The following is a 13,182-nucleotide window of genomic DNA, read 5'->3' on the forward strand; positions in this document are numbered from 1 at the left end:
ACAGGCCAACTTGTGCATTCAACTCTTATTTTTTTCAACTCTTTATTCCCTCCATCTCCCCCAAACAGTTACCTGATTTAGAATTATTTGTCCAATTTAGAATTGTTTGTTAAATGGTACCACTTTATTAAGCTTTTCACTTTTAGAGAAGAGGAGGATGTTTCTCATTATGGGGCCATAATTAAATTTACCTAACTTGATCTAGAGGTAGTTATTCACCCATGGTATGATATTAGCCTCAATGTTTTGAAAATGACTTGGAATAAACACAATTTAAAAGAAATGGGTGGGGTTGGGGGGTATTTTCTAAATCATATCATTTTTATTACGAGGGACCTCAAATAAATTCAGTGGAATCATATTTGTTGTTTTATAGATTAGATAACAAAGAAAAATGTAACCATATTTCTGATCAAATTGAGGCAATTTACTAGAAAATAGGAAAGACACTAGTTATTTAATTTCCTTCCCTTCGAATTTCAAATAATTACAATTTTAAGGCAGAGTATTAATCTCCATCAATGATGAACTTGGGTTTTATTATAATTGCATCAAGTACATTTATTATAATCTGTGGGTTAGGTTTTTTTTCCCCCCCCTTAATGAAATGAAAGAGCAACCTACATGTTCTTTATTCACCCAGGGAACAACCTATTTCCTTCTTGTGTGTGTAGCTCCATCCGCTCCTTCTCAAGTCCTCTTTTTCCAAACTCTGAGTTTATACCATTTTAAATAGAGAAGCAGGCAGGGGCTAAACAGGCTGGGCCTCCTCCAAATCCTCAGTTAACCCATGAACCCCAACATCAGTCTATACCCTTCCCCTAGGGTAGCCTCTGGATAGAGGATGCAAATGGAGGGAGTTAGGACTTAGTTTAGGACATTTTATTTTTAATTTGGGAAATGGAGGAGAGTAGAGAAGGGATGGAGAAATTAGAAAAAAAGAAAATACACAGAAAGGAAAACTATCTTCATCAACACTCACCCAAGGGGAAAAAACATGTGGACATTACTAAGCCTAGCTAAAATCAAACACATTACAATTATTAGCTGCCATTTACTGAGTGTTCCCTTCTCTATAAAATGACAATAATTTATTGAATTATTTGTAAGATGACAATGACTTATTGAATTATTTGTGCTGTCCTATGGGTAGGTCAAATTGGTGTCTCTTCCTTGCCTCATAGCTTTTTAGTTTTTTGTTGTTGTTGTTGTTGTTGTTGTTGCGGTACGCGGGCCTCTAACTGTTGTGGCCTCTCCCGTTGCGGAGCACAGGCTCCGGACGCGCAGGCTCAGCAGCCATGGCTCACGGGCCCAGCCACTCCGCGGCATGTGGGATCTTCCCGTACCGGGGCACAAACCCATGTCCCCTGCATCGGCAGGCAGACTCTCAACCACTGCGCCACCAGGGAAGCCCTGCCTCATAGCTTTTTGTATAACAGGAAGTAGAAGCTTCCTGAAGGTACAGGCAGTAGGAGCCCACAAATAAGGAAAAAGAATGGGCGAGAGTAACAGATAGAGAACATCTGCATTGGTTGAGACCAATGAAAAGCCGCGAGAACAAGGCAAGTAGAGAGAGCAAAGGGACTCAGAGGAGAGCATCCAGACTAAGGTGGAAAGAGAAACTCCATTCAGGGAGAAAAGCTCCAAAAAAGTCCCTTTGTGCTTTCGGTTCCTTTTGGGGGTTTTGCTTTCCACTGGGTGAGGTTTGGATGAACAGAGTTACGTCAGTAACTTCAAGTCCTGAGTTTCCTGGTGCCAAGGCTTAGAAATCTGTCCCTTTTGCCCTTATCAAGCCACCCTACTAGCCAAAAACATTTATATATTCTTCCCACTGTTCATATTATGATGATAAGATTTGAAGGAGGCAGCTCCAAACAGGCAATTCGGTGACGGAAAAGCTAACTGAAATACGAAGTTTTAGCTTTGTTTACGCAGCACATTTCTGTCCTCTTTCCAGGAAGGTAGCTTCTGGAATACTTTACTCTGTATCTGAAGGCGGCTTTGGAATCTTGCTGCATGGGTGGTGTATGTATGTGGGGGACAGTGATGAACTAGACTCTGCCCCATCAGGGCAGCAAACCAAGGGCTCATAGATGGCCTTAAGTTGATTTAAGGCAAAAAAGAATATGAATATTTCCTGCACTCTAAAGCTTATGGTGCAGGGTTCATCCTGGCCAGAAGTATATTATAATCTTGAATGTGCTATTTCAAGCTGCTACCCCTACCTCCTTTTAGATACTGGTATGTTCTGATGATTAGAAATGTCCCCCGTGCTCCATTTTTTTTTTAAAGAAATGATGATTAAAGAGGTTCATAAAAAGGCACGCAAGGTTCTATTTTATTTAAAGGAAGTGTGTGGCTTGCTCGTTTGATCTCATTAAAAATAGTGCACTAGCACAGGGAGATCAACTCGGTGCTTTGTGACCACCTAGAGGGGTGGGATAGGGAGGGTGGGAGAGAGACGCAAGGGGTGGGTATGGGGATATATGTATACGTATAGCTGATTCACTTTGTTGTACTGCAGAAACTAACACCACATTATAAAGCAATTATACTCCAATAAAGGTGTTAAAAAAAATAGTGCACAATAAATAGGTCTAGGGCCATCCTGAGAAGACCTGGGACATGTCTTAGACACATTGGTCCCCTCTAATAGGTCTAAACCAGTTATTTCTTTTTCATTTTATTGGGCAGAGTAATAAGCTTCTGGCTTTGGTTACTTTTAAGGAAAGTAAGGGGAGGCTGCTCTCCAAATCTTCCTGCCCCGATTATCCTCAGCCTTGACAGTGGATCAGAGCAACCCAGCAACTATAAGAGCATGGGTACCAGAATGACTGACCTTTTGCACATACCCTGCTTTCTCCACTCCTTCTCTTTGTCATCCAGGGTCCCCATCCCTCCCACCTGATGGTGGAGCCCTCTGGCATCTCCCAGTCCTGCCAGAGCACAGAGGATTTGAAAGACCCGCAGGGTCCCTGTAACTAGCAATCCCCCTTACCTAGAATTAGCTCCTCTTAAACGTTTCAGGGAAGAGAAGATTGAAGCTAGAGAGAGAGTGATAATCATGGACATCCTGAAAGTGCTGGAGGCAGTGGATTTGTAAGAAGATGCTGTGAGCTAGAAGCTAAGGTTCAAAACCAGGGCCGCTCCTTTGGGCTGAGTGCAAAGAAGAATCATCTTACTCGGAAGCCCAGCCCTGCAGGGGAAATGCTGCCTGTTATGCTCAGGCCCAGTGCAGATGGCCACACGTCAGAGGACACAAGGGGTTTCTGAGTCAGCAAGGAGGATCACAGAAGTCGTCACTTGGGTCCCTTCTACCTGAGGACACACTACATACACACACACACACACTTTTAGTATTTTGAAAGGTAGGAATTGAGCTTCCATCACTAGCCTATCAAACCTACAAATTCACTCATTGTTTAGTGGTACCCATTTCCATAAATTCTTTTGAATTAAAAAGTGGGCCATGGCACAACATTGTAAATCAACTATACGTCAATTAAAAAAAAAAAGTGGGCCAAGTTAATGAAAAAATATATAAATAATAGGAGAAGCGATACATGGGTATGATCAACCATTTGAAAGTTGAAGGACCACGTCCCCAGGACCTGCAAAGCAATCCATTAGATTTAGGGGTGAAGCTAGAGATCTCATAAGGCTGGCGTCAATCAAGGAGCTGAAAATAAGGGTTGCTGAACTGAACTGAACCAAGACAAGTGTTTTCACCTGCTCAGGGAGATGGCAAAGAATATGGCATTTGATCAAAAGATAACTATTGAAAATGCAGAGAAGGAAATGATAATAGAGCTGTTAAAAAAGATCTGAGAAACTCTCAGTAGAAACAAAAGTAAGAGAGTAGAGTTCTGGGCACTGGAAAGAAGGGAAGAGAAGACGGGGGAGCAGGAGGGCAGAGAGAGCCAGAGAGTGAGAGAGAGAGATGATATAGAGTAATGGTATCGTTTCTTTCTTGTTTTTTTTTTTTAGGGCTGCATTGGGTCTTCATTGCAGGCTTTCTCTAGTTGCGGCGAGTGGGGATTCTCTTCGCTGTGGTGGGCGGGCTTCTTGTTGCAGAGCGCGGGCTCTAGGCGCGTGGGCTTCATTAGTTGTGACATGCGGGCTCAGTAGTTGTGGCTCACGGGCTCTAGAGTGCAGGTTCAGTAGTGTGGCACACGGGCTTAGTTGCTCCACGGCACGTGGGATCTTCCCGGACCAGGGCTCAAACCCGTGTCCCCTGCATTGGCAGGCAGATTCTTAACCACCATGCCACCAGGGAAGTCCTGATGATATAGACTATAAATGTTAACCTCGCTCCTTTTTATTAGAAAAGCCCTAAGCTTTCTAACACTCAATGCAGCTGAGAGGCTCCCTAGTGAATATGTCTGGATGAGATTCCAGTGCATTTCTGCATCATGCCTAAATCCCGTTATAACAAGGTTCTGGGTGACACCATGACTTAAATACAATTATTTCTGCATTCATGTCACTCTGCTGTCCATGGATCTTAAAAAGGTGTCCTCATTTCACTGATGTTTGAGCTCAGGACAGAAGTGTCAGTAGCATTGAAAGGTGGGAAGAGAAAATTGTCCAGATAAAAACCCCAAGTGTTTATTCCTGAGATCCTGTTTTCAGGATCTGATCCAGCTGGGGGTCGTCATTAGGCTGGTCAGTAACGATGGGGTAGGAGGCAACAGCCCATCCAGAAGTTAAGCATGTCCTGTGTAAGAGACAAGACACTCAACTGTTACATCACCTCATTCCCTCTGCACATGGTCCTATCAAGGAGCAATCTCATTACCCATCACCTCCATTTTTTTTTTTTTTTTCCCCCCGGAGGAGGAAACTTTTTTCAGGAAAGAGATGAAATTATTTGTTCAGAAATCTTCACTGTCACTGGGGTTTGAGCCCATGTAATCTAATTGCCGAGTTCAACCCTTAAGCCCTGGGCCAACAGAATAACACTGTTGTCCCTATTGAGCAAACTTGAGAAATGCAGTGAAAGAAAGGAAAGGGGGAGGGGGAGAAGTGAGAGGATAATGGAGAGTGTATGGGGTGGACAAGCCACAGGGAATAATATCTGTACTTGAAACATTCAAATAAGCGAGAGAGAGAGAGAGAGAAAGAACTTTTACAGTTGTAGTTCCATAAATGTAGATTTTAACTTAAAAAGGAAGGCTAAGTAGAACTAAAGTGGAAAGAAAAGCCAGACTATATAAAAAATATATATTACACACACACAATGTTTCTTGTCATATATGTTAAAAGCAACTTTGATAGCTTCATTGTGATTCATTGTTTCATGAAATGCAATTGTGTTGTGTTATTACATGAAATTAAATTTAAAAAATATAAAGGCGTTGATACAGTTATGGTTGCTACTGTGCTGTCATCCTAATTGCCTCAATCATTAGGCATCAAAGTTAAATCCTCAGGTGTTCCAGAGAATTCCAATCATGAGATAAAGAGATAAATGTGAGCGAGTTAACTTGAACTATTGAAATATGCTGGTAGGGGAAGAAGCCATGAAAATATCCTTTTTTCTTCTTTAAAAATAAACACAGGTTATAACACAAATACGGTGAGTGCGGTTTGATCCCCAGCCCACCGTCTTGATACTCTCAGTTACAGAAATTTTGTAGCTAAAAAAGGCTCGGCATTGCTTAGTCTTTCTTTTGGTTTGATGGGTCACTCTTAGGTCTTAGTGAAATAAGAGAAGCAAACTTGTAAATGAATTGCTCTGGAATTTCTGTCTGACTTATGCATTTTCTTTTATTTCATTTTTGCATTGAAAAACATTACATTTCTGTTTCCTTATAGAGTAGTGTATCAAGAGCCTGTGTATGGCAATAAATTGCTGCAGGTATGAAATCCCGGCTGGTGGAAAAACTCATCACTATTGATTGTGGGTTTGCTGTGAAATCCTACTAACAAGACAATTGCGGGGAGGGGAGATGGTCTCTAACATAGAAGGAGGAAAGACTTAACTGAATTTTCCAGTTTTGATGTGAATTCTTCTAGAAGAGAGATGCTTATCATGAAATGTTTCCCTCTTTGCTAGATTGTGTGTCAAAAGGTCTGGCTTGGCTCTTCATTTCTTGGCTTAAAATGTATCTGGCTTCAATGAATATAAACTCAGTGAAAATAATTCAAGGGTTTCATTGAACCAATAGTCTGAAAAAAATTTTTTAGTAGGTTCCTGGAGTCAACTGGGATGGTTAAACCAAAAAGCCTTTTATACATCCAGCATTGAGAGTCAGCATAGCTAACATAACTTCCCCTGGTTTCATTGTAGCTTCTTATAAATTTATTTCACAACTTTTGCCGTAGCTCTGAAACCTATTTCCCACTGCTGAAGCAACACCCAAATGAACGAACTTGTAGGAAGGAAACAGAAAAAAATCAACACATCCATCGAAGTGTAGCTGGCTAGGTCTAAAACCAACATTAAAACTGTCAAGTAAAAGGAAAGAGGAATGAAAACTAATGATCAGTGGGAGTTTTATTACATGGGTTTCCCTGTAACCTGCATCCTCGTTTTGGTTCAGTATTAAGTCAATTAAGAAGGTACTTTTTTTTTTTTTTACTGTGAGATTAATGAAGTTTTAATAAGAAATCTAATATAAAAAATGGGTACTTGGACCTAGGAGAGGACCAAATAGTTAAAATTCCTGACATCAACTTTTATTTTCACTTTCTAAGAAAACAGGACTTCTATTGCCATATTTCAAAAATAGCTGAACATACGCAGATAAAAGAGTAATGATTTATATTTATGTTTTACATTTTGCAGATGTTCTTTAAATGTCATTATAGTGAATCAATTTTATGTATATTATTAATCCACCCGTTTTAGACAAAGTGAGATCCTTGGATGTTCTCAGAAAGGAAAAGCCCTGCCCAATCCCTGTGTCCCCACCAATGACAAAAATTTTACCTCGCTTCCTAAGCAATTCGCCATTTGGATATTTGAACATCTTTTTCCAAAAGTATGCTCTCAAGTTTAAACGTGTGATTTCCGTTGTCAAACCACTCTGTGATGCAATGGAGAGCCACAGGGCTCATTAATAATGCTTTACAAAGTTCCACAAATGAGTATCCAGTTTCATTTCATTTCACTCAGCATCTCCCAAACCTGTTTGGTCATGAAACCTTGCCCTTCCCTGCCACAATGAATATCCCACCAAGTACAATTTTGAAAATGGTTCATTGGTGTATCATTAAAGGTTCTTAGTTGATAACTTCCCCCAGTGGACCTCCAGAAGTCTTGCTAACAAAGGAAGTGTTTCTGACCATGTGAGTCGGTATCTCCCATGGCCACATCTGGTGGTGGTGGCCAGGTTGAGAGGGGAAATCCATAATGACATTTAAAATGTGTATGTTCTATAAGCTCACACTTGTATTTTGCTGCCTAGCATGTGAAAGTGAGTACATTTTGTGAGTAGGGAGTGTAGACCATTTTGTGTTTGTCATCCCTTTTTTACCTTTGGTTTGGTGGTAGGAAAAATCTACTCATCAAGGATGCATTTTTTTGTCCTAAGGTCTGGGAGGACCAGTTTCAATGTGAACATGGTTTGGTGACCGCAGATAGGAGTGAGTGCTTCTTTTTTCAGACATTACTCCAGAACCTTGCAGAAGCTTTGGCTTTGCTCAACGAGCTGCAAAATATAGGGCAATAAAACTGATTAGAGTCACCTGTTAGAACGGCTAATTAAAGCAATTTGTATTTTTTTTTATTACTTTACAGTGTATGAACACATATACGGAGTTAATACACAACTCTGGTTTTCCCCTTAAACGGATTTCATACAGAAGAAAAATAGCGAACGAAGACAATGCAGTATATAGATGTGGTGACACCCAGCCGTCCAGTCCTTTTCTTTTTCCAATTATTACATATTTCAGGGATCACTTAGGCCTGGACTGTCCAGTACTGTAGCCACCAGCCCCATGTGGTTGTGTACATTTAAATTCAAATGAACTCAACTTAAAGAAATCAAAAACTCCATTTGGTGTACCAGCCACACTTCAAGGGTTCAGTAGACATTTAGGACAAGCAGCTACCATACCGGACAGCAAAGAGATAGAACATTTCTGATATCGTCAGGTCTGCTGGACAGCAAGAAGATCACTGACCAAGGTCAAAATCTCTCCACTGGTTCCACAGACTTTAGCAAACTATGACCTTGACTCATGAATCAGGAATACTTGTAAACACATTCTTGAATAACAAAGATAAGTATCAGGACATTGACCACTTGTGCCTGTCTTGCATGGAAACACATTTATTTTCTCTAAATGGCCAAGTCATTAGGCAGACATACAGAGGATGGATCTTTCCTGAAGCGTTATAGATAAGTCCCTCTGAAGGATCCCAGGTGTACACACATCCATTTTATATTCATGCAATAAGTATCAACCTAATAGTGAGGTTTGTTTTAGGTGTATTCTATTTGCACTGCCACAGTTTTTCCCACTTATCATTGACGGAAAACATTGCAGAAGTTGGGGGAGTCCTACAGAGTTCAAAGAAGGTTTGCAAGCAGGACGTGGCCAGAAATCTTTACTGGGACCAAATTCACAGTCACCAAGGCATGATTGATTGACACGGAACTTGATGCAAAGAACTTTGCAATAACTTTTCTTTTCCGTTCTGGAAGTGAAAGAAAAAATGAAACACACACTCAAACTTTCTCTGTTCAGAGCTTTCAGCTGGTTGCAGCTAAGGCCTCCTAGCAATCAGGAAGCCAGTGCCAGCCCCTCCCTTCCTCATTAAGTTCAGGAACATACATACCTGCAGCCCTGTGTCTTTTATGGCTGCGTGATGAAAGCTGAAGAGATGGGCAAGCAGATGAAAAGAATGGCTCCAGAACTCTGGTGACCCCGATTTTCCCTCAGCCCATCGGTCTGTATTCCTCAGCGCATCACTCTGTATCTGCTTGGTGCTGGGTGTGACAATTGCTTTGGTTTTCCATCTCCTCAGCACATTTAATGAGTTTCTCCATTCCTAATTAGAGGACATGGTGTTTGGAACACCAGGTGGTATCTGGCTAAGACCTCTTTTTTTAACTTTCACATTGTTTTTCAAGGGAGACTTTTTTTTTTTTAATACTGGCTCCAAATTATTGGTGATTATCTGTCAGCATGTCTTGGAGGTATCGTCTCTAGCATGATCCAAAGAAGGAACTTGATTAAGGAGAAACTAGCTTTTTGGAATTGCTGTGTGAGTGATAGCGACGCTTCTTGCAGTTTTCTCGTTCATCTGTTTTCTATCCTATACCTGGAGCCAAATATAATGAACTCCTTCACCCAAAACCCTACCATTAAATCCCCCCATTACACCAGTTATTTATGCTGTTAGATGCCCTCTGACATCGCAGTCTGTCCTGAATTGCCCCTTTCCAGTGAGGGTGAGAACCCTTCTCCCAGAGGATTATGGGACTATGTATTCTAATTAGAACCTGAATGGTCCCTGTGTTATCGGTGGAGACTGGATCCTGCTTGTTAACTGTGCTGAAATCATTCGACAGTGGTTGATGTATCGCTGTGGTCTGCTGAGCAAGGAGCTCTGTTATTTTCACAGTTTGATAATCAATGCTCCACTGAACACAGTTCCTTTAGAATATGCCCATTTGTTTGTCCTCTGCTTAATTGAACAATTGCAATTACTGGTACATACAACTAAATGTTAATTATTTTTCTCAGATTTTTTTTCTCTCCTAATGATTTTATTTACAAATTGGAAGACTTTATATTTTCCACACCAAACAAATTCTCCATCTGAACCAGTGTGATATCTTTAGCTGAAAAGACAGAATTTTTAAGTGCTCACCATTCCTTTTTTTAATCATTACGTGATATATAGAAAGCTGGAGACAGTCTTAACTGCTTTAGTGGTTGAACAACTACACGTGCAAGAGATGGCTAATACACTTTCAATCAAAGGGTTATCTTATTTTTTTTAATAAATATCAAAGTAAGACAGCAGGGCATTAGCTTGACCAATATTGGATTTTTAAGGAAGTAATCAAAGATTGAATAAAATATAAGTTAATAGCTGATAAGTAAAGGTAAAGCATACTCATTTTTGAAAATCTGGAAAGTTCAGCAAAGCATAAAGAGTGTTTAAATAATTCCCCATAATCCTCCCCACCCCAAAACAATTACCATAAATTAACATGTAGGTACATCTCTTTCAAAGGGTCTCTGGGTTGTCCCTTTGGGATATGCTTACAACTGCTAACCTTTAACATCCAGCTGGGGTTGGTGGTCCACCCCCCATCTTTCTGGCGTGTTTCCATACTAAGCTTTCATTAACCTCCACTTTAGTTTGTTAGAGGGGGGTAACCACTGTTCTGATGTGGTCTCACAATCGGGCGCCCTGAGTTGGCTTCCTCTGCGTTCCTAAGTCCACTTTCTCCTTGTGTTTTAGGGTGGTTACGCTGCATATCGCTACGCCCAGCCCACCCCTGCCACTGCTGCTGCCTACAGTGACAGGTAAGGGCCTTCCTTCTCATGCTTGACATTTACCTGGAAATTAACTTAACTCGTGGGAGACGAGATTCTCGTCTGGTCTTGGTGCAAATGCATGACTGCTGGGGAGGCAGCACCCCAAAAGTTAGGTCTCATGGTGAAGGTCAACAGGGGGCCACATAGAGAGAGGATGCACAGTGACGCCTAGCTCATTCTAAACACTCGCCCTCTCTGCTGAGACACAAAGATAGTGATACATTTTGTCCGTGCATAGTTGTTTTCCTGATCTCAATTCCTGCGACAGCACACCTTGCATGCACAAAGTGTACTCCCTGTACCAATCTTCTCATGGTCTTCTCTGTAAGACCCTGGTTTCATCTAACGCATAGGACAAAAACCAGGAGATGATCCTGCAGGTTTACCTCGATTTTCAGCACCCCGTTTCCCCTTTTTTTTTTTTTTTTTTTTTTTACATCTTTGTACATCCAGGAAAGCATTCCCCTTATTGCATTTTTTAATCCAAACCAAAGGAATGGGGGAGGTGTATCTGGCATTCATAAGGAGAGTTGTTCTTTTTGGCAACGCCCAATGACCACACGAACAGAAGCCAACATTTATTTGTAATGCACACCACATGTTAAGACTGGCAGCGGAAGGGTTTAAGAAATGCAGAAGTCAGAATTGGATGTCGGGGGTGAAGGCTGGGGGATGGAGGAGCTCTATTACGCGTTACCCAGGCTTAACAGATGACTCGGTTTCTGAAATGGCAAGCCACAGCTATTTTTGTATAAGTGCTTTGAAAAAAAAAAAAGTGTGCGTTTCCATATCGAATGCAAATCGTTGGCTCTGTTTTCTGAGGACATAAATGTGAATGTTCAGATGCTCTGCATGCACAAATGTCATGGAGGGTGCTTATTTTGGGTAATGACTCCTTTAATTTAAAAATATGTTTCATGAATAAAACAGTAATGGTACCAATTTGCATGTGTGGCTGAGGCATGCTGGGTCCGACAGGTAAGCAGGCGATGTCTTGGACTCGAGAATGGGGAGTGTCGGCAGACACTGGTTCTCCTCCCTGGCCTCTTGTGACTCAGTCCTTCTCTTGGTTTGCTGTGGTATGCTTTCTCTGCAGTTCCATTCCATTTCTCACAAGGTGTGTCGTTAGCTCATTGTAACTACAGACTTCTTCTGAGGTATACTAAAGCAAAAGAAATTCCTGAACCCAAAAAGCCTCACTTTGAAAACCCCCTGCCTAAACTTGTAATAAAATGGCTCTTTGGCAAGATAGAATTGAGATCTGTTGTCTGAATGTATGCAGGTATTATTCCTGTTTTCTTATGAACAGCCATCACGAGCTCTCAAGGCTGGAGGGAGCTTCCAGAGGAACCCAAACTATTGTCAATGTGCAGTTCTAATTGCCTAAATTATCCAGTTACCCAGTCATCAGTTGCCAGGATGCAAAATATGTCTTATAGAAGTTGCTGTCTTCAATACACTTTGACACTAGATTAGGGGAATTGAGAGGGTCAAAAAAGCTAATAAAAATGATGACAATCTTGAAATCCTCAAGATCATTCTACAAATGAAAAGACTTAATGCTATTAAATTCTGCACACTGAAGACTCACAAAATATCAGTTGTAATGTGGTTCATCTACAACCCTTAATTATTTTTATGAAAATATCTCTAGATGCTAAATTCTCCAACACCCACTCTGTATATAATTATAATCATAGTAACTTTAGCCTGCTGCATAATTATAAGAATCTTAAACAGATTTATGTCTTTGGATTTTTTATCTTGCTTCTCAGTATAAGTGCATCTATCCCCAAGCTGAAAAAAAGGTTAATTACAAAGATATAATTTAAATTGCTTTCTTTAATAAAACCAATCTAGACATTTGGAAAATAAAAAACAATGTTTAATACTATTCTTAGATAGAATTACTTGAGCATCTGGCCATCTCTGTTTGCGTTCATCTTAAAAATTAAGTTAACAATTTGCTGCATTTGGGGGCACCATATATGCAAATGTATTTATGAAATCTGTTGTTTTAATATTATTAAGATTTCTCACCGGCAACATGTCCTACTGAGAAATTGCCCTCATTCTTGGTTTGGTAAATCTTGACTAACTCTGCGATTCCCACTTTGGTGTAATAGTTTCAGTTGAAGAAACCAACTAAATATACTCTTGTCCATATAATTGGCCTCTTGCTGTTCATTAAAGAAATTTGCACATTAGGTCTTTTTGGTTGCTGAGGCAATTGATTGCTAGCCCTATTTCACTTTATTATAAGCAAGACACTTGCCACGTATGGAAATATTGCATTGAGGGAAATGCAGTAATAGGTAAATTACCAGAAAACAATCTTTAAAGTGATGTTTCTGGTTTGATGTGTAAAGTGTATTTATGAAATGGTGGTACTTCCTTTTATTTTTAGTAAGCAGGTAAAGAGAAGGAAGACCCTTTTAGAGAAGACACATATTTGGGGGAAAATGTGAAATGATCAGAATAGCTTTCGAATCTAGATTAAGATGCCAATTATCTAGAATTATCTCAGGGCAGCTGTGTAATCATTTCTTTTTACTCAATCACAGTGTCATATCAGTAGGGAGAGACTCTTAGTTCCTACTTTCTAGAAGAAAGGCAGGATGACAAAGAGAAAAGCTTCTTAACCCAAAGAAACTCCTTCAAAATAGGAAGTACAAT

General features: G+C 40.4%; 1 protein-coding gene across 20 annotated transcripts in view; it reads left to right on the forward strand.

Moving 5' to 3' along the window:
* The window catches only part of RBFOX1 (RNA binding fox-1 homolog 1), a 2,185,863-nt gene that overhangs the window by 2,137,668 nt on the left and 35,013 nt on the right, over positions 1 to 13,182 (forward strand). For 14 of the 20 annotated variants that reach the window (XM_033428861.2, XM_049699911.1, XM_049699912.1 and 11 more), the window contains 2 exons: positions 5,818 to 5,860; positions 10,430 to 10,494. In XM_033428861.2, the coding sequence (XP_033284752.1) occupies positions 5,818 to 5,860; positions 10,430 to 10,494 (108 nt within the window). The remainder of the gene's footprint in view (positions 1 to 5,817; positions 5,861 to 10,429; positions 10,495 to 13,182) is intronic. The other 6 variants (XM_033428853.2, XM_033428844.2, XM_033428848.2 and 3 more) reach the window with 1 other exon arrangement.

Source organism: Orcinus orca, chromosome 16 (assembly GCF_937001465.1).
Source record: "Orcinus orca chromosome 16, mOrcOrc1.1, whole genome shotgun sequence".
Taxonomy (NCBI): Eukaryota; Metazoa; Chordata; class Mammalia; order Artiodactyla; family Delphinidae; genus Orcinus; species Orcinus orca.